Raw genomic sequence first — 25,403 nt, 5'->3', positions numbered from 1 at the left:
CTTTTTGTCAACAAGTTTAGAATTAATTTCATATATAATAGAGACTAATGGGGAACAATTGTTGTACTTTTTTATTATTTTGAAACAGAATATTTGTGCTGTAGGTTACATTAAACATGAATATTGTTAGAATTGTAAAAGTATGTACTGATAACTAGAAGCGATGAGAACATGGGTGGATGTTACTGTAATGCCACTGTGAATGTACTGCACAGTTTGTAAAGCTTAGTACAGTATGAATAAAGAGGAATGTGTACGTACACTCCCTGAGACCTGATGAGCATGTATGTTTCTTTGTTTCCACGTGTGATAGCACGTAAATACACTACCGGTCAAAAGTTTTAGAACACCTACTCATTCAAGGGTTTTTCTTTATTTTTACTATTTTCTACATTGTAGAACGAGAGTGAAGACATCAACACCATGAAATAACACATATGGAATCAAGTAGTAACCAAAATAGTGTTAAAACAAATCAAAATCTATTTCATATTTGAGATTCTTCAAAAAGACACCCTTTAACTTGATGACAGCTTTGCACACTCTTGGGATTCTCTCAACCAGATTCATGAGGTAGTCACCTGGAATGCATTTCAATTAACAGATGTGCCTTCTTAAAAGTTAATTTGTGGAATTTATTTCCTTCTTAATGCGTTTGAGCTAATCAGTTGCGTTGTGACAAGGTAGGGGGGTATACAGAAGATTGCCCTATTTGGTAAAAGACAAAGTCCACATTATGGCAAGAACAGCTCAAAAAAGCAAAGAGAAATGACAGTCCATCATTACTTTAAGACAAGAAGGTCAGTCAATACGGAAAATTTGAAGAACTTTGAAAGTTTCTCCAAGTGCAGTCGCAAAAACCATCAAGCGCTATGATGAACCTGGCTCTCATTAGGATTGGCACAGGAATGTAAGACCCAGAGTTACCTCTGCTGCGAAGGGTAAGTTCATTAGACTTACCAGCCTCAGAAATTGCAGCCCAAATAAATGCTTCACACAGTTCAAGTCACAGACACATCTCAAAATCAACTGTTCAGAGGAGACTGTGTGAATCAGGCCTTCATAGTCGAATTGCTGCAAAGAAACCACTAATAAAGGACACCAATGAGAAGAGATTTGCCTGGGCCAAGAAACACGAGCAATGGACATTAGACCGGTGGAAATTTGTTGTTTGGTCTGGAGTCCAAATTGGCGATTTTTGGTTTCAACCACCGTGTCTTTGTGAGTCGCGGTGTGGGTGAACGAATGATCTCCGCCTGTGTATTTCCCACCGTGAGGCATGGAGGAGGTGTTATGGTGTAAGGGTGCTTTGCTGGTAACACTCTGGGATTTAATTAGAATTCAAGGCACACTTAACCAGCATGGCTACCACAGCATTCTGCAGTGATACGCCATCCCATCTGGTTTGGGCTCTGTGGGACTATCATTTGTTTTTCAACAGGACAATGACCCATCACATCTCCAGGCTGTGTAAGGGCTATTTTACCAAGAAGGAGGGTGATGAAGTGCTGCATCAGAGGACCTGGCCTCCACAATCTCCCAACCTCAACCAAATTGAGATGGTTTGGGAGACTGAAGGAAAAGCAGCCAACAAGTGCTCTGCATATGTGGGAACTCCTTCAAGACTGTTGGAAAATAATTCCAGGTGAAGCTGGTTGATAGAATGCCAAGAGTGTGCAAAGCTGTCATCAAGGCAAAGGGTGGCTTTTGAAGAAACTCATATAAAATATAGTTGGTTTTGTTTAACACTTTTTTGGTTACTACATGATTCCATATGTCTTATTTAATAGTTTTGATGTCCTTACTATTATTATATGATGTAGAAAATAGTACAAAATAAAGAAAAACCCTTGAATGAGTAGGTGTGTCCAAACTTTAGACCGGTAGTCTATATCCTTGTCAGTATATGTGTCCAGCATGTCTATGTAGTTTCATATCGTCTCCGAAAGTGTAGTAGTTTTTCCACACATACAGTTCTAATCCATTTATATATTCTACAATTTGGGGAGATTCACACATCCCAACAGTGTGTTTACCAGGACTATACACAGGATACATAGAGACGTGCCTGGGAGAAACAGGAAAGAGATAAGAGAATCACAAATTGGAGGACATCATAAATGCACTTACAATACACTAGAATAGTGCTAATTTCTGGGATAATAAAAAAAGTTACGGAGCCTTTTTTCAAGCATAAATGTACTGTTTCAGCATAAATGCGTCACTTCAGCAAACATCCTATTTCGGATTCAGCAGCAGCATTATTAACACAACATTAAACTCAAAGGTTACATGTCAACTTATTGAAAATAGGCAATATAGATTTTTTTATGTAATTATGCCATGTGATCGGCTCTTCGATAATTACCTGTGATGTGTTCATTATTGGAAGATTCATTAGCTGTGGGAAACAGTGAGACATAATAGAAAGGCAGACAGCAAATTATGATGGAAGTTAAACGTTACACCGTACAGCACAAGCAAGACCTTGGCACCTTGCTGGTGTTATGAATATTGAAAACAATGACTAATTTATGAACTGATTTTCAATTATTAAAAAATAAAAACGTGAAACAAAGACAAAAAGGAGCCTCTAATGCTATGTTACATTATATTGCACGTATAGACTATACCACCCCGTAGTTGTTACATAGGAAAAGGGGAACCACAAGTGATAGGTCAGGAAATGTTACGTCAAGATGAAAAAGACATACCTTTAAAGTGGAACTCTGTGGTGAGGATACCGCCACTTGGCTCTGCTTCAGAAGGGAGGCTTCTGGCAGTGCACGGGCCCTTAAAAAGATTAGAAGATAGTGTTTAATGACCTCTTTGCTGATCAGCGCTGTATACAACCAACTCCTGATAGATGTAATGGGTTAGGTGTGTTGTGAATGCACTAAACTGGTATTTGCAGATAAGTAAAAAGTATGCATTTTAATTGGACAGTGAGTGGAAGGCATTGCACTTCAGCAGTTTTTAGGTGCAATGACAGAGTTTGCATTTATGGGTCATTCTATAAATAAAGGGGCCAACGTCAGCGTCAACATTTCAAAATTGTTGGATAAACATTTAAATATGATTTTCTTGCAGCTTCACATGTGTAGTTACAGGAATCTGGACCCCTACAAATCAGCCGGGCTAGACAATCTGGACCCTTTCTTTCTAAAATTATCTGCCGAAATTGTTGCAACCCCTATTACTAGCCTGTTCAACCTCACTTTTGTGTCGTCTGAGATTCCCAAAGATTGGAAAGCAGCTGCGGTCATCCCCCTCTTCAAAGGGGGGGACACTCTGAACCCAAACTGCTACAGACCTATATTTATCCTACCCTGCCTTTCTAAGGTCTTTGAAAGCCAAGTCAACAAACAGATTACCGACCATTTCGAATCCCACCATCCACAATGCAATCTGGTTTCAGAGCTGGTCATGGGTGCACCTCAGCCACGCTCAAGGTCCTAAACGATATCCTAACCGCCATCGATAAGAAACAATACTGTGCAGCCGTATTCATTGACCTGGCCATGGCTTTTGACTCTGTCAATCACCACATCCTCATCGGCAGACTCGATAGCCTTGGTTTCTCAAATGATTGCCTCGCCTGGTTCACCAACTACTTCTCTGATTGAGTTCAGTGTGTCAAATCGGAGGGCCTGTTGTCCGGACCTCTGGCAGTCTCTATGGGGGTGCCACAGGGTTCAATTCTTGGACCGACTCTCTTCTCTGTATACATCAATGATGTCGCTCTTGCTGCTGGTGAGTCTCTGATCCACCTCTATGCAGACGACACCATTCTGTATACTTCTGGCCCTTCTTTGGACACTGTGTTAACAACCCTCCAGACGAGCTTCAATGCCATACAACTCTCCTTCCGTGGCCTCCAATTGCTCTTAAATACAAGTAAAACTAAACGCATGCTCTTCAACCGATTGCTGCCTGCACCTGCCCGCATGTCCAACATCACTACTCTGGACGGTTCTGACTTAGAATATGTGTACAACTACAAATACCTAGGTGTCTGGTTAGACTGTAAACTCTCCTTCCAGACTCACATCAAACATCTCCAATCCAAAGTTAAATCTAGAATTGGCTTCCTATTTCGCAACAAAGCATCCTTCACTCATGCTGCCAAACATACCCTTGTAAAACTGACCATCCTACCGATCCTCGACTTCGGCAATGTCATTTACAAAATAGCATCCAATACCCTACTCAATAAATTGGATGCAGTCTATCACAGTGCCATCCGTTTTGTCACCAAAGCCCCATATACTACCCACCACTGCGACCTGTACGCTCTCGTTGGCTGGCCCTCGCTTCATACTCGTCGCCAAACCCACTGGCTCCAGGTCATCTACAAGACCCTGCTAGGTAAAGTCCCCCCTTATCTCAGCTCGCTGGTCACCATAGCAGCACCCACCTGTAGCACGCGCTCCAGCAGGTATATCTCTCTGGTCACCCCCAAAACCAATTCTTCCTTTGGCCGCCTCTCCTTCCAGTTCTCTGCTGCCAATGACTGGAATGAACTACAAAAATCTCTGAAACTGGAAACACTTATCTCCCTCACTAGCTTAAAGCACCAGCTGTCAGAGCAGCTCACAGATTACTGCACCTGTACATAGTCCATCTATAATTTAGCCCAAACAACTACCTCTCCCCCTACTGTATTTATTTATTTATTTATTTTGCTCCTTTGCACCCCATTATTTATATCTCTACTTTGCACATTCTTCCACTGCAAATCTACCATTCCAGTGTTTTACTTGCTATATTGTATTTACTTCGCCACCATGGCCTTTTTTTGCCTTTACCTCCCTTATCTCACCTCACTTGCTCACATTGTATATATACTTATTTTTCTACTGTATTACTGACTGTATGTTTGTTTTACTCCATGTGTAACTCTGTGTTGTTGTATGTGTCGAACTGCTTTGCTTTATCTTGGCCAGGTCGCAATTGTAAATGATAACTTGTTCTCAACTTGCCTACCTGGTTAAATAAAGGTGAAATATATATTTTTTTAAATAAGATTCTAGATAAGCACAATGATGCCATAACTCCACCTAGCACCAACAAAATATTAAAAATGTCACATTCAAAATGGACACCACAAAATCAGTAAACTCTTCAATATTGTGTGTGTGTGTGTGTGGACGTGTTTTAACTATTCTTGTGGGGACCAGAAGTCCCCACAATAATAGTTTACTAACAAACATTTGACCAACTGGGGACATTATTAGTCCCCATGAGGCCAAATGCTATTTATAGGGGGTTTAGGGTTAAGGTTAAAATTAGAATTACATTAAGGGTAGGGTTAGTTTTAGGGTTAGTGTTAGGTTTTTGGTTTAGGGTAAGTGTACTGGTTAGGTTTAGCGGTTAGAGAAAACAGGATTTTGAATGGGACTGAATTGTGTGTTCCCACAAGGTTAGCTGTACAAGCCTGTCTGTGTGTGTGTGGTGTGAGTGAGTCTGTATCTGAAACCTAATCATCAAATTCTTGCTTCCTCTGTCTTTTTCCAATACTCCTTGCCTCTCCTTGAAAGTGCATTGGAGCCCGAGGGGAGGAAGCCTTAGTTCTCTCCCACAATGTACTTTGAGAGGGAGGTGAGGAATGGAGGGAACAAGGGAAGAATCTCAATTGCATTTCCTCACATAATCTCCCCTCGATACCCATTCTCCTTCTCAATACCCATTACATAAGAAGTTGAGGGGAGGGACCTCTGACCTTCTCATCCAATGGATTTTGAGAAGGATACGAGGAGCGAGGATGCGATGAATCATGCAATTGAGATTCTCAAGGACAGAGGATGCAAGTAGTTGACAGCTATTCATATTTTTAGATTGGAGATATTTTTAGACAGTGAGAGACTGAGCTACCAAAATACCCATGGCTTCCAAAAACAACCCCTAGCCCCTCAACATCTGCTCTGTACAACTGTCTGGAAGAGGTTAACCGCTAGGCTACCTCCTATTTTGAAAGGACTGGAAGTATTGGCTGTGCACCTGACCAATGACAGACAGTTCAAATTTAACCCCAACCACCCCATATCAAGTTGTTTTTTGGTTTTATATTGTTACGTTCCCCAGTTTCTGTGTTGTTTTGGGTTTGTATGTGTTTATGTGTGTATTTCAGGAAATGGCTTCCTGAAGTACTAAGCAACTGATTGGTCAGCCCCATTGATGATCGGAGCTCTCATTAGGAGATACAGCTGTTTTCAATTACCGACTCCTTCTGCAGCTTTAAAAGCCAGTGTTCCTTTGTTAGGAGGAGAGAGCTTCTTGGTATGTCCTGTGTTGTTGGGATTTATGAATTATTGTAAAGTATTTTGTAGCTGGTCCTGCTGATGTATGCTGTAGGACTGTGATTTTGATTAGTGAAATTGTTCACTTTAAGTGTGTATTATTTTGTTTAATTTGTTCCTGGGGGGAATGGTAAGGCACCTTGGGAGTGCTTAGGCAAGAGGCCTGGGGGCATACATATACCCGTAGTACGTACTATGTCTATCCACACTAGGTAAGACCTGGGCGGACCATCCCCTGTGTTTTGGTTAGTGCACCAGTTGGTGCAAGATAGGTAAGTTGTGGGTGGGTACGTAAGGTAGGAGAGGGAGCTCTTTAACTTTAACTTTCTTTGCTTTGGTTCCGACCAGCCCCTTTTCCCCAAATTACCGCGTGAAGGAAATATATTCCCTGTAAACGGTAATATATTCTGTCTTTGTCATCCTTACCCGCACCTGCAGCCACATACCTCTTTCACTCCACGGGGAGTTGAGTGTAGCAGGGTGTTACGTTCCCTCCAAGAGGCGTGCATAACATATTTGCAGAAATATACCTCAGGAATCTTGACCTAATTTTGGCTATGACATAGACTATCTTGACCGCCTAACATAGACACCAATGTTCTGTCAATCCTCAAGATCCACATGAATTCCCTCACTTTGGCTGTTGTTCAAAACACGAGCAGTATCACACAAGCTCTTTATCACTTGACTGTCATTCATAAAAGCCTTTCCTGAATCAGCTGGTATTGCGCAATAATGTCCCCACAACTAAACAGCTAGACATCAAACAACTATTATGCGTAGTTATTGAAGAACCCCCTTAATGACAGTATAGATTTGTTTTATTAGTCATGATAAAGTTACTCGTTCTGTTAGAACCATTCAATTTTGCAATCGCATAAATATTTTGGATATGTCCATAAACTGACTCCAACAGCATTATCCAGGAATTTTACAGAATCAAGTTCAATGTGTAATTTAATTATTAGATGATTAGTATATGATAACGACTAATAGTTTCATAAATATAAGGAGAGAAAGTTCATGTTTTATCACATGATATTTGCCAAATCTGTGAAGATGCCAAGCATGAGAAAGGTTTTGATTCAACTCATTAATTAAATTGAATGTATCTATGTTCCCCCTTTATGTCTTAATGTATTCAAATGAATTTGTTTAGCTAATTATTTTTAATGACTGTGTAACAGCTCTAAACAGTTGTCCACATACTACGCTCACTGGTACCCTAGTTTATAGAAAGACCCTTGTCCAGTATCGACTTCCTGGCGACTACGCAAATGTAATGACTCCGTTAGTTTTGCTTATTCATCACAAATGTCCCATGTTACATATGTAGAATGGTAAAATGTCATACTTACTGGCAGACATGAGAGTTTTTCCCCGTCACAAACCCCAACCTCGCAGTGAAGCCAAACAGTGGACACCTTCTCCTGGCGCTGGAAGCGGAATGAGTTGAACTTGAACATGGAGCGGCTGTCTTTGGCGTTCTCGAAAACGGTCACAGTTTTGTCATACGAGCAGCTGTGAACGAGAGACCTCAATTGATTGAATGTTTGATAAAATGTTTGGAAAATATAGGAAAAGCTGTATCACCTGTACGAAAGTTCAATGCAATTCAGTATGAATTTGTCTATTCCACAAAGTTGGGTTTTGATCAGCAAGCAGTGCGAATTAGGTTGGTTCCCACTGAAATACCTGTTGATGATGAGATTCCACCTCTTCTTGTCTATTGAGTAAGGAGTGGGTGTCGCCCAGCAGTTGCTTATCACCACTTTGAATCTGGGGGAGCAAAGAATGTTGGACAATTATAGTCAAGAGAGGGGGATCTGGGGGCACATCCCCCTGTTTTGTGTTATCATCCCCTTCTTTTTCTTAATTTCTATCCAGAGAGGTGTTCTCTTTAAGGGTGAATGAATGTTGCATGATACAAATACAGTGCCTTCAGAAATGATTCACACCCCTTGACTTATTCCACATTTTGTTGTGTTACAGACTGATGGATTACATCATTGGCCTACACACAATACCCCATAATACCCCACAATACCCCATGATACCCCAAATACCCCCCACAATACCCCACAATACCCCATGTCAACGTGAAATTATGTTTAGAACTTTTTACAAATCAATTAAATGTGAAAAATGGAGATGAAGTAAACCACTCAGAGAATCACCATGAGGCCAATTTATACGTTGTATAAAGGAATGGTGAGAGGCGCAGGAATACATAATATGGGGTTTTAACCTCTTGGGTAGGGGGCAGCATTTTCACGTCCGGATGAAAATCGTGCCCAAAGTAAACTGCCTGTTACTCAGGCCCAGAAGCTAGGATATGCATATAAATGGTAGATTTGAATAGAAAATACTCAACATTTTCTGAAACTGTTATGTCTGTGAGTATAACAGAACTGATATGGCAGGCGAAACCCAGAGGACAAACCAACGCAAAAAATATATTTGAGCCTACCACTATTTTCAATAGCTGTCACTTTTATTATAAGGCAAAATCCTCCCAGATTGCAGTTCCTAGGACTTTCACTAGATGTCAACAGTCTTTAGAAAGAGTTTCATGCTGGTTTTTGGAAAAATGAGCCAGAAATTGTAGTTTTTCTAGGTGGCTCCCATTTTGGCTGTAGTGTTTCCAAGCATGTGGAAGAGAGCGCGTTCTTTGGTGTTTTTCTCCGGTAAAGACTATAACGATTCTCCGTCTTAAATTTGATAGTTTATTTACGTATTAGAGTACCTAAGGTTTGATTATAAACGTTGTTTGACTTGTTTGGAAAAGTTTTTAGTAACGTTTGGGGTTAATTTTGTATGCATTTTGATGGAGGGAATTATTGACTGAAGTGCGCCAGCTAAACTGAGTTTTTATGGATATAAAGGACATTATCAAACAAAAGGACCATTTGTGATGTATCTGGGACCTTTTGGAGTGCCAAAGGAAGAAGATCATCAAAGGTAAGGCATTTATTATATCACTATTTCTGACTTTCGTGGCGCACCTGCCTGGTTGAAATATGTTTTTCATGCTTTTGTATGCGGGGCGCTGTCCTCAGATAATCGCATGGTGTGCTTTCGCCGTAAAGCCTTTTTGAAATCTGACACAGTAACTGGATTAATAAGAAGTTAAGCTTTATTTTTATATATTACACTTGTGATTTTATGTAAGCTAAATATTTATAATTCTCTAGTTTGAATTTTGCGCTCTGCAATTTTACCGGATGTTGGCCAGGTGGGACGCTACTGTCCAGTTAATTAATACTCCACCCAAAAATACAACATGCCATGAAAGCCACGGGGACAAAGCCCAGAACAAACACGTATACAAAACAGGTAAGTAACCCAAACAAAAGAGCGAGATTAAACCGCAAATACACGGGACGAGACCTGGAATAACGAGTACATAATACACGCAGCATGGAAGCCGATACAACAGCACGGGTACGCACAGGACCAACGGACATGGTAACAATAACCGACAAAACAATGGTGAACAGAGGGCACATATACAACTACTAATCAGGGGGAATGGGAACCAGGTGTGTATAATGAAACAGTTCAGTGATGCCTAGAGGCCGATGACGTACTCCTCTGGAGCTGGTGCACGGAATGAGCAGCAGTACCGGGGGAATCCTTGACACCAGTGGTGACTTTAAAACAGTTACAGAGTTTAATGAGTGTGACAGGATAAAACAACTACATTGTAGTTACTCCACAACACTAACCTAATTGACGGAGTGTAAAGGAGGAAGCCTGTACAGAATAAAAATATTCATAAACAAGCATCCTGTTTGCAACAAGCCACTAAAGTAATACTGCAAAAAATGTGTCAAAGAAATTAACTTTTTTGTCCTGAATACAAAGTGTTGTTTTTGAAAAATACAATACTATAAGGCACAGGTGTCAAACTCATTCCACGGGGGGCCGAGTGTCTGCGGGTTTTCGCTCCTCCCTTGTACTTGATTGATGAATTAACATCACTAATTAGTTAGGAACTCCCCACACCTGGTTGTCTAGGGCTTTATTGAAAGGAAAAACCAAAAACCTGCAGACACTAGGCCCTCCGTGGAATGAGTTTGACACCCCTGCTATAAGGGCACAGGGCGAGACCCAGATGCAGACACGGGAGGCAGATGGTTCGAGTCTCTGACATTTATTAGTATCCAAGGGGCAGGCAAGATAATGGTCGTGGACAGGCAAAAGATCATAACAAGGTCAGAGTCCAGGAGGTACAGAGTGGCAGGCAGGCTCTAGGTCAAGGCCGGCAGTATGGTCAGGCAGGTGGGTTCAGAGTCAAGGCAGGCTTGGGTCAAAACTGGGAGGACTAGCAAAAAACTGAGAAAAGGAAAAAGCAGGAGCACGGAGTAACACGCTGGTTGACTTGACAAAATAAGACGAACTGGTACAGACAGAAAACACAAGTATAAATATCCAGGGGATAATGGGGAAGATGGGTGACACCTGAAGGGGGTAGAGACAAGCACAAGGATAGGTGAAACAGATCAGGGTGTGACAGTACCCCCCACCCCATCTAGGGGTGCCACCTGGTGTCCTACCTGGGCGCATACCTGGTTGACCGGGGTGCCGGCGGTGGAAGTCAGCGATGAGGGCTGGGTCCAGGATGTCTCTAGCGGGTACCCAGCACCTCTCCTCCAGGCCATAACCCTCCCAGTCAACCAGGTACTGGAAACCCCTGCCCCGCGGTCGAACACTCAGGAGGCATCTCACCGTGTACGCCGGATGGCCATCGATGACAAGGGGCGTAGGGATGGAACTGGAAACAGAAGACAAAGGGCTATGAGACACGGGCTTAATCCTAGACACATGGAACGTGTGGTGAATATGGAGGGTACAGGGTAACAAAAGACAAACAGCAGTGGAACAATGGACTCTAGAGATGGGGAAAGGGCCAATGAAACGGGGGGAAAGTTTACGGGACTCCACCCGAAGGGGCAGGTCCCATGTGGCTAGACATACCCTCTGCCCAATGTGATAGCGAGGAGCTGGGGTCCGGCGGCAGTCCGCTTGTCGACGATACCTGGAGTTGGTCTTGAGAAGCGCCGCCCGGGCTCTTCTCCAGGTATGCCGACAGTGGCGGATGAACATCTGGGCCAAGGGTATGTTGACTTCCTGCCGAGACCAGTTGTCGGCTTCAGGTAGTGGGGTTGGTCGAGATGAGGCATCTTAACTTCTTGCGACTACAGGGGGTGCTGTTTACTCATTAGCATATTTGCATTACAGATTAAACGGCTTCCTACTCTCCTACTTTATCGTACAATATACATATTATTACTATTATTGGATAGAAAACAGTCTCTAGTTTCTATAGCCGTTGGAATTTTGTCTCTGAGTGGAACAGAACTCATTCTACAGCAATTTCCCTGACATGGAGTCCGATTTCACACATTTTGGCCCCTGATCTGGAGTCAGTTTAAAGGCCACTGTAAATGCTATAAGGATACGGACACTGCTTACGTCTTCCCCTGGATGCCTTTACGTGATGACGCTTTGAATGGTATCGATTGCCCAATCACAGCCACTATAAAACAAAAACACGTGTAGGTAGGAACTCCTTTCCAGCTGCGCCGGACGCACGGTGGACACGACCCGTTCTTTTTCCAAGCATTAGTGGAGCCAGTAATATTTCTCAGGTCATGTTTTTACTCGTTATAGGAGTTAAAAACATCATAAGGTAGTTAATTTAAACCGTTTTATAGCAATTTATATCCGTTTAGTGCGCATTTTGGGACATTTATTTCTGAGACTTTTTGAAGAGCCGGGCAGGTTTCCAGTTCATGCCGAACGCAGTTGGCATTTCCACATGGCAAGAGGACAGCTTTCGACCAAAAGACGATTAGACCCAAGAAAGGATTCTTTGCCCAAGATTCTGATGGAAGAACAGCTCAAAGTAGGAACAATTTATTATGATAAATCGTGTTTCTGTCGAGAAATGTTAATCGCTTATGACGCCATTTTGTTTGACGTAGCTTCGCTTGGCGCAAACTGTATTGAAAAGTAAGGATAATTTAAAAAATGTAAATCAGCGATTGTATTAAGAATTAAATTGTCTATCAATCGCTGTGCACCCTATATTTTTTAGTCACGTTTATGAGTATTTATGTATACGACTAGATCACTGTCTAATATGGCGCACGACATTGTCTGACCAGCTGGGCGACTTTTGTCATTGTCTAACCATGATTTTGGTGGCTAAATATGCACATTTTCGAACAAACTGTATATGTATGTTGTAATGTGATGTTACAGGAGTGTCATCTGAAGAATTCTGAGAAGGTTAGTGAAAAAATGTATATATTTTGGCGATGTTTACGTTATCGCTCTCTTTGGCTAGAATCAATGCTCTGGTAACGTTTGCATATGTGGTATGCTAATATAACGATTTATTGTGTTTTCGCTGTAAGACACGCTGTAAGACAAATCTGAAATATTGTCTGTATTCACAGGATCTGTGTCTTTCGATTAGTGTATGCTGTGTATTTTTACGAAATGTTTGATGATTAGTAATTAGGTAAACACGTTGCTCTATGTATTTATTCTAGTCCATTTGTGACGGTGGGTGCAATTGTAAACTATGATATCTACCTGAAATATGCACATTTTTCTAACAAAACCTATCCTATACCATAAATATGTTATCAGACTGTCATCTGATGAGGTTTTTTCTTGGTTAGTGGCTATCAATATCTTTGTTTAGCCGAATTGGTGATAGCACCTGATGGAGTAAGAAACTGATGGAGTTAGAAAAGTGGTGTCTTTTGCTAACGTGGTTAGCTAATAGATTTACATATTTTGTCTTCCCTGTAAAACATTTTAAAAATCTGAAATGGTGGCTTTATTCACAAGATCTGTATCTTTCATTAGGTGTCTTGGACTTGTGATTTAATGATATTTAGATGCTACTATTTAATTGTGATGCTCTGCTAGGCTATGCTACTCAGTGTGTGTGGGGGGGGGGGGGGGGGGGGGTGCACCCGGACCCGGGGTAGATACTCGTGAAAGGTTAAGGTTGTTTCCAGGTCTTGATTTGCTCGCTCCGGCTGGCCGTTGGATTGGGGATGGAATCCGGAGGACAGGCTGGCCGATGACCCAATAAGGGTGCAGAACGCCTTCCAGAACTGAGACGAGAACGGAGGACCCCGGTTGGAGACCATGTCCACCGGGAGTCTGTGGATCCTGAAGACGTGCTGCACCATGAGCTGGGCCATCTCTTTGGCAGAGAGTAGTTTGGGGAGAGGGATGAAATGGGCGGCCTTGGAAAACCGATCCACTACCGTCAGAATGATGGTGTTGCCATCAGACGGAGGGAACCCAGTAACAAAGTGGGGAGATATGGGACCAGGGACGATGAGGGACAGGTAGTGGTTGAAGTAGGCCGGAAGGGGCTTGCCGCTGAGTCTTATTCTGAGCATAAACGGTGCACGCGGCAACGAAAGGCAGAGGCGTCAGGAACCATTGTGAGCCACCAGAAACATTGTCGGAGGAAGGCCAGGGTTCGACGGGAACCCGGATGACAGGTAAGCCTGGAGGAATAAGCCCATTCCAGGACTGGACTGAATTGGGGACGAACAACCGGTTAGCCGGGCCCCCTCCAGGGGCAGGCTGGGAACGTTGTGCCTTCCAGACCAGGGTCTCAATACCCCAGCCCACAGCAACCGCACGCACATGAGGTACGGAGGATGGTCTCTGAGTCAGAGGATGTGGCAGCGGGACTGTACCGGTGAGAGAAGGTGTCAGGTTTAACATTCTTGGACCCTGAGTGATAGGAAATGGAGAAGTTGAACCTGGTGAATAACAGAGCCCACCCGACCTACCTGGAGTTAAGGCGCTTGGCTGTTTGGAGATATTCCAAATTCTTGTGGTCGGTCCGAACCAAAAACGGATGTTCTGCTCCCTCCAGCCAGCGTCTCCAGTCCTCCAGTTGAATCTTGATCGCCAGGAGGTCTCGGTTACCCACGTCATAGTTTCTTCCTGCAGAGTTGAGACGATGGGCCAGGAAGGCACAGGGATGGAGCTTTTGGTCCTGGACGGATCGCTGGGATAGGATAGCCCCCATTCCAACATCAGAACCATCAACCTCAACCACAAACTGACAGGACAGGTCCGGATGGACGAGGATGGGGCTGTAGTGAACCGATGCTTCAGGTCCACAAAGGCTCTGTCAACCGCTAGGGACCATGTGAACGTTATCTTTGGAGAGGTGAGTGCCGAGAGGGGGCCCACCAGGGTGCTGTAGCCTCGAATGAAACGCCGGTAGAAATTGGCAAACCCCAGGAAACGTTGTAGCTGCACCCTGAACATAGGTTGCGACCAATCCACTACTGCTTTCACCTTTTCCGGGTCCATCTGGACATTTCCTTCTGCGATGACATATCCCAGAAAGGAGAGGGTAAAACTGTGGAAATCGCACATCCCTGCATTCACAAATAACTGGTTCTCCAGGAGGAGCTAAAGGACTTGTCGAACATGGAGGATGTGTTATTGAGCAGAACTTGAAAAAACAGGATGTTGTTGAGGTAGACGAACACAAAATGATTTAACATGTCCCGGGGCACATTGTTTACCAGGGCCTGGAAGACCCTGGTGTTGGTGAGACCAAACGGCAATGCCAGGTACTCATAATGTCCACATTGAAGGCTGTCTTCCATTCATCCCCTTCACGTATCCGAACCAGGTGGTAGGCATTCTGAAGGTCCAGCTTGGAGAAGATGGTAGCCCCCGGAGAGGTTCGAAAGCCGAAGAAGGAGTGGTAGGGGGTAACGATTCTTGATCGTTATGTCATTAAGGCCCCGATAGTCAATGCACGGACGCTGGCAGGAGATACAGAAGGACGGATGCCTCCAGCAGCCAGAGAGTCCTCAATATACTGCTCCATGGCCTTGGTCTCCGGGCCGGATAGGGAATATAGCCGACCACGAGGTGGTGTGATGCCTGGGAGAAGGTCAATGGCACAATCGTAGGGACGATGCAGGGGAAGAGAAGTAGCCCGTGCCTTGCTGAAGACCTCCAGGAGGTCATGGTATTCTGCGGGGACAGTAGAGAAATCCGTGGCTTGACTTAACTCCTGAGGAGGCTGTCTCGGGGAAGGCTGCGTTGCTTTGAGGCAATGGGAATGGCAGAACGGACTCCAAACCAGGATTGAACTTGTGGTCCAGTCAATAACGGGGTTGTGTTTTTGGAGCCAAGAAAATTCCAACACAAGAGGATCACGGGGGTCTCATCGAGGAGATTTCCTGAAACCCGCAGATTAACAGGAAAAGTGCTGTGGGTAACTACCAACGGAGCGGCCGTCCAGTGCTCTAGCGTCCATGGGAACACAGAGGAGTTGAGTTGGGATAGCTAATTCAGAAACTAGGGTAGCGTCCATAAACTCTCATCCGCCCCAGAGTCAATGAGCATCCGGAGAGACTTAGACTGGTTTCCCCACAGCAGTATCACAAAAAAAGGAATGTGGTTGATGGAAAATAAAGGATTCCTTGTCTGGCTCACCAGAGTACTTGTACCTACTAAAGAAATAGGTAGGAAATAACCGGGCAGGTGGCTATATAATGTTCCGCAGCCCCACAGTACAGACAACTGTTGGAACTTAGCCTATGTGAAGGTTCCATAGGCAATAATCTAGCTCTGTCCAGTTGCATAGGTTCCGGTGTATCTGACTCACCTGTCGCCGATGATTCTTGAGGGAACTCAGGTAGCTTCAGGTCTTCGGGGACTTCCGGATTCCTTCGGATATGTACGAGCAGCAGCGGATGAACAAGTGTGTCCAAGACCAGACCTCCTCTCACTCCTGCATTCCTGTAGACGCCCATCAATCCTAAGAGTAAGGGCAATAAGGGAATCAAGGCCCAGCGTTAACTCCCGAGCTGCTAGCTCATCTTTTATTTCCTCCGAAAGTCTGTGAAGGAAAGTATCGAATTGGGACTCCGGATCCCAGGCACTCTTGGCGGCCAATGTGTGAAAATCTACTGCGTAGTCTGCCACACTAATGGGAGTCTTGACGTAATTCAAGTAGTTTTCAGGCCACCTCTCTCCCAGATACTGGAGAATCAAACACCTTCCTCACCTCTGCCATGAAATCTTCCAGATGATGACAAATGGCGGATTGTTGCTCCCAAACTTCCGTAGCCCAGAAGAGGGCCCTTCCCATTATTAGCATAATAATATACGCTATCTTCGACCGGTCCGAAGGGAACGAAGATGTCTGTAGCTCAAAAATAAGGGAGCACTGAGAAAGAAAACCCTGGCAGGTTCCAGGATCCCCAGAATATCGCTCCAGAGGAGGTAAGCGGGGTTCTCGGGGAGCCGGGTTAGGCTGTACAAACCCACCACGGATTGTAGACAGGTTACTGGGTGGTTGGGAGGTCTCAGAGGTGGCAGGCTGCTTATGAGCTAACTCACTGATTTGCTCCATAATAGCCTTGAACCCTTGGTCGTGGGATTCAGTCAGGGAATGAAGCCCTTCCAAAAGTTCCAGCAGTAGCTCCTCATGCCTCCCAATGGTGGCTACCTGCAGGGAGACAGCGTGGCGGAGCTGGTCCAAGTCTGCTGGGTCTGTCATGGCCAGTTTGTACTATAAGGGCACAGGGCGAGACACAGCTGCAGACATGGGAGGCAGATGGTTTAAATCACTGATATGTCTTAGTTTCCAAGGTGCAGGCAAGAGAATGGTCATGGACAGGCAAAAGATCACAACACGGTCAGAGTCCAGGAGGTACAGAGTGGCAGGCAGGCTCAAGGTCAGAGCAGGCAGCATGGTCAGGCAGGCAGGTTCAGAGTCAAGGCAGGTTTGGGTCAAAACCGGGAGGACAAGCAAAGACTGAGAAAAGGAAAAAAGCAGGAGCACGGAGTAACACGCTGGTTGACTTGACAAAACAAGACGAACTGGCACGGACAAACAGAAAACACAGGTATAAATACCCTGGGGATAATGGGGAAGATGGGTGACATCTGGAGGAGTGGAGACAAGCACAAGGACAGGTGAAACAGATCAGGGTGTGACACAATACAACACATTACTGAGTACCTCACTCCATATTTTCAAGCATAGTGGTGGCTGCATCATGTTATGGGTATGCTTGTAATTGTTACGGACTGAGGAATTTTTATGGATAAAAAAAGAAATGGAATGGAGCTAAGCGCAGGCAAAATCCTAGAGGAAAAGCTGGTTCAGTCTGCTTTCCACCAGGCACTGGGAGAATAATTCCCCTTTCAACAGGACAATAACCTAAAACACAAGGCCAAATATACACTGGAGTTGCTTAGCAAGACAACGTTGAATGTTCCTGAGTGGCCTGGTTACAGTTTTGACTTAAATCGACTTGAAAATCTATGGCAGGACTTGAAAATGGCTGTCCAACAAAGATCAACAGCCAATTTGACAAAGCTTGGAGAAGTTTTAAAATAATATTGTGCAAATATTGTACAATCCAGGTGTGCAAAGCTCTTAGAGACTTACCCATAAAGACTCACGGCTGTAATCACTGCCAAAGTTGATTCTAGCATGTATTGACTCAGGGGTGTGAATACCTATGTAAATTAGATACTATATTTCTGTATTGCATTTTCAATAAATTTGGCAACATTTCTAAAAACATATTTTAATTTTGCCATTATGGGGTATTGTGTGTAAATGGGTGAGAGAAAATGAATCAATTTAATACATTTTGAATTCTGGCTGTAGCACAACAAAATGTGGAATCAGTCAAGGGTATAAATACTTTCTGAAGGCACTGTTTCTCTCCAACACCTACAGTTGAAGTCAGAAGTTTACATACACTTAGGTTGGAGTCATTAAAACTCGTCTTATAACCACTCCACACATTTCTTGTTAACAAACTATAGTTTGGCAAGTCGGTTAGGACATCTACTTTGTGCATGACACAAGTAATTTTTCCAACAATTGTTGACAAACAGATTATTTCACTGTATCACAATTCCAGTGGGTCAGAAGTTTACATACACTAAGTTGACTGTACCTTTAAAAAGCTTGGTAAATTCCAGAAAATTATGTCATTGCTTTAGAAGCTTCTGATAGGCTAATTGACATAATTTGAGTCAATTGGAGGTGTACCTGTGGATGTATATCAAGGCCTACTTTGAAACTCAGTGCCTCTTTGCGGGAAAAGTGCAAATCAATCTCAGAACAACAACAAAGGACCTTGTGAAGATGCTCGAGGAAACAGGTACAAAAGTATCCATTATCCACAGTAAAACGAGTCCTATATTGACATAACTTGAAAGGCCGCTATCTATGCAAGGAAGAAGCCACTGCTCCAAAACTGCCATAAAAAAGCCAGACTACGGTTAGCAACTGTGCATGGGGACAAAGATCATACTTTTTGGAGAAATGTCCTCTGGTCTGATGAAACAAAAATAGCCATTGTTTGGCCATTATGACCATCGTTATGTTTGGAGGAAAAAGGGGGGATGCTTGCAAGCCAAAGAACACTATCCCAACCATGAAGCACGGGGGTGGCAGCATCATGTTGTGGGGCTGCTTTGCTGCAGGAGGGACTGGTGCACTTCACAAAATAGATGGCATCATGAGGAAAGGAAAATGATGTGGATATATTGAAGCAACATCTCAAGGCATCAGTCAGGAAGTTAAAACTTGGTTGTAAATGGGTCTTCCAAATGGACAATGACCCCAAGCATACTTCCAAAGTTGTGGCAAAATTGCTTAAAGACAACACAGTCAAGGTATTGGAGTGGCCATCACAAAGCCATGACCTCAATCCTATAGAAAATTTGTGGGCAGAACTGAAAAAGCGTGTGCGAGCAAGGAGGCGTACTAACCCGACTCAGGTACACATGCTCTGTCAGCAGGAATGGGCCAAAATTCACCCAACTCATTATGGGAAGCTTGTGGAAGGCTACCTGAAACGTTTGACCCAAGTTAAACAATTTAAAGGCAATGCTACCAAATACTAATTGAGTGTATGTAAATGTCTGACCCACTGGGAATGTGATGAAAGAAATAAAAGCTTAAATACATTCTTCTCTCTACTATTATTCTGACATTTCACATTCTTAAAATATAGTGGTGATACTAACTGACCAAAGACAGGGAATTTTTACTAGGATTAAATGTCAGGAATTGTGAAAAACTGAGTTTAAATGTATTTGGCTAAGGTATATGTAAACTTCCGACTTCAACTGTATGTTTTTCCCCCACTTTCACATATTGTCGTATTTGGTCACGTGTATTTGCTTTATGCAGGGTGAGGAATATCTATACTGAACAAAAATATAAACGCAACATGAAAAGTGTTGGTCCCATGAGTTGAAATAAAAGATCCCAGAAATGTTCCATACGCACAAAAAGCTTATTTCTCTCCAATTTTGCGCGCAAATTTGATTACATCCCTGTTAGTGAGCATTTCTCTTTTGCCAAGATAATCCATCCACCTGACAGGTGTGGCATATCAAGAAGCTTATTAAGAAGCATGATCATTACACAGGGGCGCCTTGTGCTGGGGACAATAAAAGGACACTCTAAAATGTACAGTTTTGTCACAAAACATAAAGCTTGCAATTGGCATGCTGACTGCAGGAATGTCCACCAGAGCTGTTGCCAGATAATTTAATGATAATTTCTCTACCATAAGCCGCCTCCAACGTTGTTGTAGAGAATTTGGCAGTACCTCCAACCGGCCTCACACCTGCAGACCACATGTAACCACTCCAGCTCAGGACCTCTGTATCTGGCTTCTTCACCTGTGGGATCATCTGAGACCAGCCACCCCGGACAGGTAATGGAACTGAGGAGCATTTCTCTGTGTAATAAAGCCCTTTTGAGCGGAAAAACTCATTCTGAAAAACTCATTCTTAACTCATTCCCAGTGGGTGGGCATATTCCTTCCCAGGCACACCCATGGCTGAGCCCCTGCCCAGTCATTTGAAATACATAGATTAGGGCCTAATGAATTGATTTAAATTGGTGATTTCCTTATTTGAACTGTAACTCAGTAAAATTGTTGACATTTTTGCATAAAGCTTTTCGATTTTTGTTCAGTATAAATAAAAATGTGCAAAATATATATACATACAGTTAGTCGGAAGTCTCCATACACCTCAGCCAAATACATTTAAACTCAGTTTTTCACAATTCCTGACATTTAATCCAAGTAAAAATTTGTTTTATTTTAATAATGTGAAATGTCAGAATACTAGTAGAGAGAATAATTTATTTCAGCTTTTATTTCTTTAATCACATTCCCAGTTGGTCAGAAGTGTCACGCCCTGACCTTAGAGATCCTTTTTATGTCTCTATTTTGGTTGGTCAGGGCGTGAGTTGGGATGGGCATTCTATGTTTTTGTTCTATGTTTTCTATTTCTATGTGTTTGGCCGGGTGTGGTTCTCAAACAGAGGAAGCTGTCTATCGTTGTCTCTGATTGAGAACCATACATAGGTAGCCTTTTCCCACCTGTGTTTTGTGGATAGTTGTTTTCTGTTTTGTGTTGCTGCACCTTACAGGACTGATTAGTTTTCGTTCCTTCTCTTTGTTATTTTTGTTTAGTGTTCTGTTTTAATAAAAATATAACATGAACATTTACCACGCTGCGCTTTGGTCCGACTACTCTTCATCCGACGACGAATAACGTTACAAGAAGTTTACATACTCTCAATTAGTATTTGGTAGCATTGCCTTTAAATTGTTTAACTTAGGTCAAAGGTTTTGGGTAGCCTTCCACAAGCTTCCCACAATAAGTTGGGTGAATTTTGGCCCATTCCTCCTGACAGAGCTGGTGTAACTGAGTCAGGTTTGTAGGCCTACTTGCTCACACACGCTTTTTCAGTTCTACCCACCAATTTTCTATGGGATTGAGGTCAGGGATTTGTGATGGCCACTCAATACCTTGACTTTGTTGTCCTTAAGCCTTTTTGCCACAACTTTGGAAGTATGCTTGGGGTCATTGTCCATTTGGAAGACCCATTCGCAACCAAGCTTTACCTTCCTGACTCATGTCTTGAGATGTTGCTTCAATATATCCACATCATTTTCCTTTCCTCGTGATGCCATCTATTTTGTAAAGGGCACCAGTCCCTCCTGCAGCAAAGCACCCCCATAACATGATGTTGCTACCCCCGTGTTTCACGGTTGGGATGGTGTTCTTTGGCTTGCAAGCCTCCCCCTTTTTCCTCCAAAGATAACGATGGTCATAATGGCCAAACAGTTCTATTTTTGTTTCATCAGACCAGAGGACATTTCTCCAAAAAGTACGATCTTTGTCCCCGTGTGCAGTTGCAAACCGTAGTCTGGCTTTTGTATGGCTGTTTTGGAGCAGTGGCTTCTTCCTTGCTGAGCGGCCTTTCAGGTTATGTCAATATAGGACTCGTTTTACTGTGGATATAGATACTTTTGTACCTGTTTCCTCCAGCATCTTCACAAGGACCTTTGCTGTTGTTCTGGGATTGATTTGCACTTTTCCCACCAAAGTACGTTCATCTCTAGGAGACAGAACATGTCTCATTCCTGAGCGGTATGACGGCTGCGTGGTCCCATGGTGTTTATACTTGCGTACTATTGTTTGTACAGATGAGCGTGGTATCTTCAGGTATTTGGACATTTCTCCCAAGGATGAACCAGACTTTTTTTTTCTTCTGAGGTATAGGCTGATTTCTTTTGATTTTCCCATGATGTCAAGAAAAGAGGCACTGAGTTTAATCAGTAATCTGTAGGCCTTGAAATACATCCACAGGTACACCTCCAATTGATTCAAATGATGTAAATTAGCATATCAGAACCTTCTAAAGCCATGACATAATTGTCTGGAATTTTCCAAGCTGTTTAAAGGCACAGCCAACTTAGTGTATGTAAACTTCTGACCCACTGGAATTGTGATACAGTGAATTACAAGTGAAATAATCTGTCTGTAAACAATTTTTTGAAAAATGACCTGTGTCATGCGCAAAGTAGATTTCCTATCCGACTTGCCAAAACTATAGTTTGTTAACAAGAAATTTGTGGAGTGGTTGAAAAACAAGTTTTAATGACTCCAACCTAAGTTTATGTAAACTTCCGACTTCAACTGTATATACTCTATATTTTTAGTACCTGTTGCTGAGTCCTTTGGCTTCAATCCCAATGAACACTTCAGAGCCAATCTCTGATGTGTCAATCACATAGGGGGCGTCTTTGGCATACAGGAACTTGGAATTCTAAAGACATGAACACAGGTTAGTCAATTATATTTATTTTCACATTAAGTGTGACTTTTACGACTTGAGTGATCCTTACAAGTAATGGACAAATTATTATCTCCATAATATTACAAAACTAATGTTAGCATTACGATTTACACTCAAGCAGCTAAGAACCTGTTTTGCGGGGCCAGACTAAGCCTAGTCCTGGACTAAAAAGCATGCTTTATGGAGAATCTCCATTTAATGTCCAAAACTAGGCTTAATCTGTGTCCGGGAAGTTGATGAGAACCTAAACTTGACGTACTCACCGTGAACACGTTCATAGACAACTGTGAACTAAAAGTGCCTAAACTCCCGTTGTTGACAAAAACTGTAGCCACTCTGGAAGAAGCAAAGGGTTTAGTAAAAACGCTGCAAGTCATTGGGTTAGAATGCAAACGCTTTCCAGAAGGTACCAGCGGTGACCTAAATGCCAGGATCGGTGCTTACCTTTGGCTGAAGACGGCGTTGTTGACCAAGTAGGCGGCCCGGTACGTGCAGCTGAACGTGTAGTTGACCGGCTGGTTTCTGACTGTTAGTGAAGTGTCATTGGACACAATGGAGTTGTAGAAGACATACTTGGGGTCTTTACCACCAATATACTGGGAAAAAATTGCAGACATGCCAAAGAATGAGGATGGGTTGTTGATTCTTTAGGCCCATCGCTTTGCATTTAGCTGGAATACCTTGCTCAGACCTGCAACTCTTCATGTCTCAGGCAAGCTTACCACCTCCATTAAAAGTACGTTCAGTGTCTCACCTCGGCGTGAGTGCCACAGTACGAGTTGTTTTTGGGCGTCAGGTCAGGGATGGTGAAGCGAAAGTACCCTGGGCTGTTGACACCGCTGTAACACAGCCCTCCGAGGGACAGCTGGCCGATCTCCCAGCCGTATGGACACTCCGGGACGTTAGCAATGATGGCATTGGGGAAACACGACACCATCACATAGTCTGATGAACAACAAGCACAGAGAAAAGCCGATCTTAGAGGATGCTGGTAGAACCTGTTCCATAGTGTCATATGGATAGCGATTCCACTCTCTTTAAGGGAAAAAATACTCACCTGCTTTCTGGGGGGCACAAGTCCACGCTACAGGCAGTAGCAGTAGTAGAGCGCTTACAGCAGCCATTTTCAAAGGCTGAAAATAAATATCAGAATTTAATTGTAACACATTGCTATGATAAGTCAATAAGAACATAAAATTGTATAATCTCCCCATATATAATAACGTTTATTTGAGCTAGTACACATGTACAGCTAAAAGCTGAATTACAGTGTACAAACAAAAAGGAAAGAAAAATAAGAAGATTTTAGGGTGAAATTAAGTTAGGGACTGGAGTGGAGGGATGAAGCATCGTTGGTCTCTGAGCGGAGATCACAATAGCAGCCAGGGGAGTCAGATCCCAAGCCATTGTTTTGTTTAATCATGGTTTAATAACCAGCCACTCCTTCACAACCGCTTCACAGTCACAGACAGACATGACCAATACATAGTTCTAGTATTAATTAGCATGAGCTGATAACGTCCGTTCCCATTAGGATTTCTACATGGTCTAAAAATGCTCGCAGGGAGATGTCGGATGTTTAAAAAAAAACAAGTTAAGAGACTTAAAAATGGAATGAAATGACAACACGTTAGGTAAGGCCTAAATAAGGTTAAACCTAAGTGAACCATCTCTTTAACCTTACCATAGAAGATTCATGAAGGGTAGGCGGCTAGTTCTAGTCTGGCTAGGTTTCGGTCAGAGGGTCTTCGTGGTCTGTATAGACTGACTGGGAACTTTAGCCACCACTGACAGCTAGACAGCGAAGAGGGTGGATTTTATACCTTTACCGGTAAGAGGAACTCCCCCACCCCGCTCACCTCTCCTCTATCTCAAGTCCCCTACTTGGCAAATTGGTAACCCCATTGTTGAGCTACTCACAAAAGCTCTCTGTGAAGGAAACGACATTGACTTTCAAATTACTCAGGGGATCACTGCAGCACACTCAACATTGCGTTAGTCTTTTAACATTCCTTTTATGTCTTACTCTATTCTGATACTTCTAACTTATATTCGATAATCAAGGCTTGAGCATGACTGTGTTGCGTCCAGAGACATATTTGAATCAGTATTGTGTTGATTCTAAGCATGTTCTCACCTTAAAGATTCTATGGAAGTTAGATGCTCTGAAAGGGAGAGGTTCACACACACACACACACACACACACACACACACACACACACACACACACACACACACACACACACACACACACACACACACACACACACACACACACACACACACACACACACACACACACACACACACACACACACACACACACACACACACACACACACACACACACACACACACACACACACACACACACACACACACACGCGGTCACTCTTCTTAGCTCTTTGTAGATCACCTAGCATGTTTTTGCGACTGGAAGTGTGGGATGCCAACCTTACATAACATGATGGAATCTGGGGGCTTCTCATTGTTAGCATGGCTAAAGAGCTGTAACTCTACCTGTCCCCTGACCCTTCCTCTGATTTGTATCTTCCATGAATCCCCCTCCAAGAATTCCCCAATGCTCTATTCTGATGCTAATGCTAACGCTATGCAGCCAGCGATGCCTCTTCAATAGCACTGTAATGTTTCCCAAACTGGTATATGAATGACAGGAGTGTCTTGATCCGCTCCTATCATTTTACACTTCATTAGTGGAAATTGCCTATTCTGTCATACCAGACGATAGTTGTTCAGAATAGGATTTTTTAATTGAGATAGCGTTTCATTACCAGGGGTAAAAGGGACATTATTTATCACGTAGTCATCTCATTTCAAGTCCACAACACAAGCCATCGGTTGTGTGGATCCAGCTATGTCTCGATCCCACA

The 25,403-nt window shown here is 43.2% G+C and overlaps 1 protein-coding gene across 1 annotated transcript; it reads right to left on the bottom strand.

Moving 5' to 3' along the window:
* Nucleotides 1-52: 52 nt before the first annotated feature.
* On the bottom strand, nucleotides 53-24,289 carry tectb (tectorin beta). Its single transcript, XM_055922197.1, has 11 exons — nucleotides 24,197-24,289; nucleotides 23,570-23,645; nucleotides 23,267-23,457; nucleotides 22,957-23,108; nucleotides 22,776-22,848; nucleotides 22,379-22,482; nucleotides 7,995-8,078; nucleotides 7,658-7,820; nucleotides 2,715-2,793; nucleotides 2,369-2,401; nucleotides 53-2,068 (listed from the first exon to the last, which is right to left on the bottom strand). Exons 1-11 carry the CDS (start codon nucleotides 24,197-24,199, stop codon nucleotides 1,995-1,997), a joined length of 1,032 nt encoding a protein of 343 aa, XP_055778172.1. The 5' UTR covers nucleotides 24,200-24,289; the 3' UTR covers nucleotides 53-1,994.
* Nucleotides 24,290-25,403: the final 1,114 nt, after the last annotated feature.

This window comes from Salvelinus fontinalis, chromosome 1 (genome assembly GCF_029448725.1).
Source record: "Salvelinus fontinalis isolate EN_2023a chromosome 1, ASM2944872v1, whole genome shotgun sequence".
Lineage (NCBI taxonomy): Eukaryota > Metazoa > Chordata > Actinopteri > Salmoniformes > Salmonidae > Salvelinus > Salvelinus fontinalis.
This window is presented reverse-complemented; position numbering and strand designations above follow the sequence as displayed.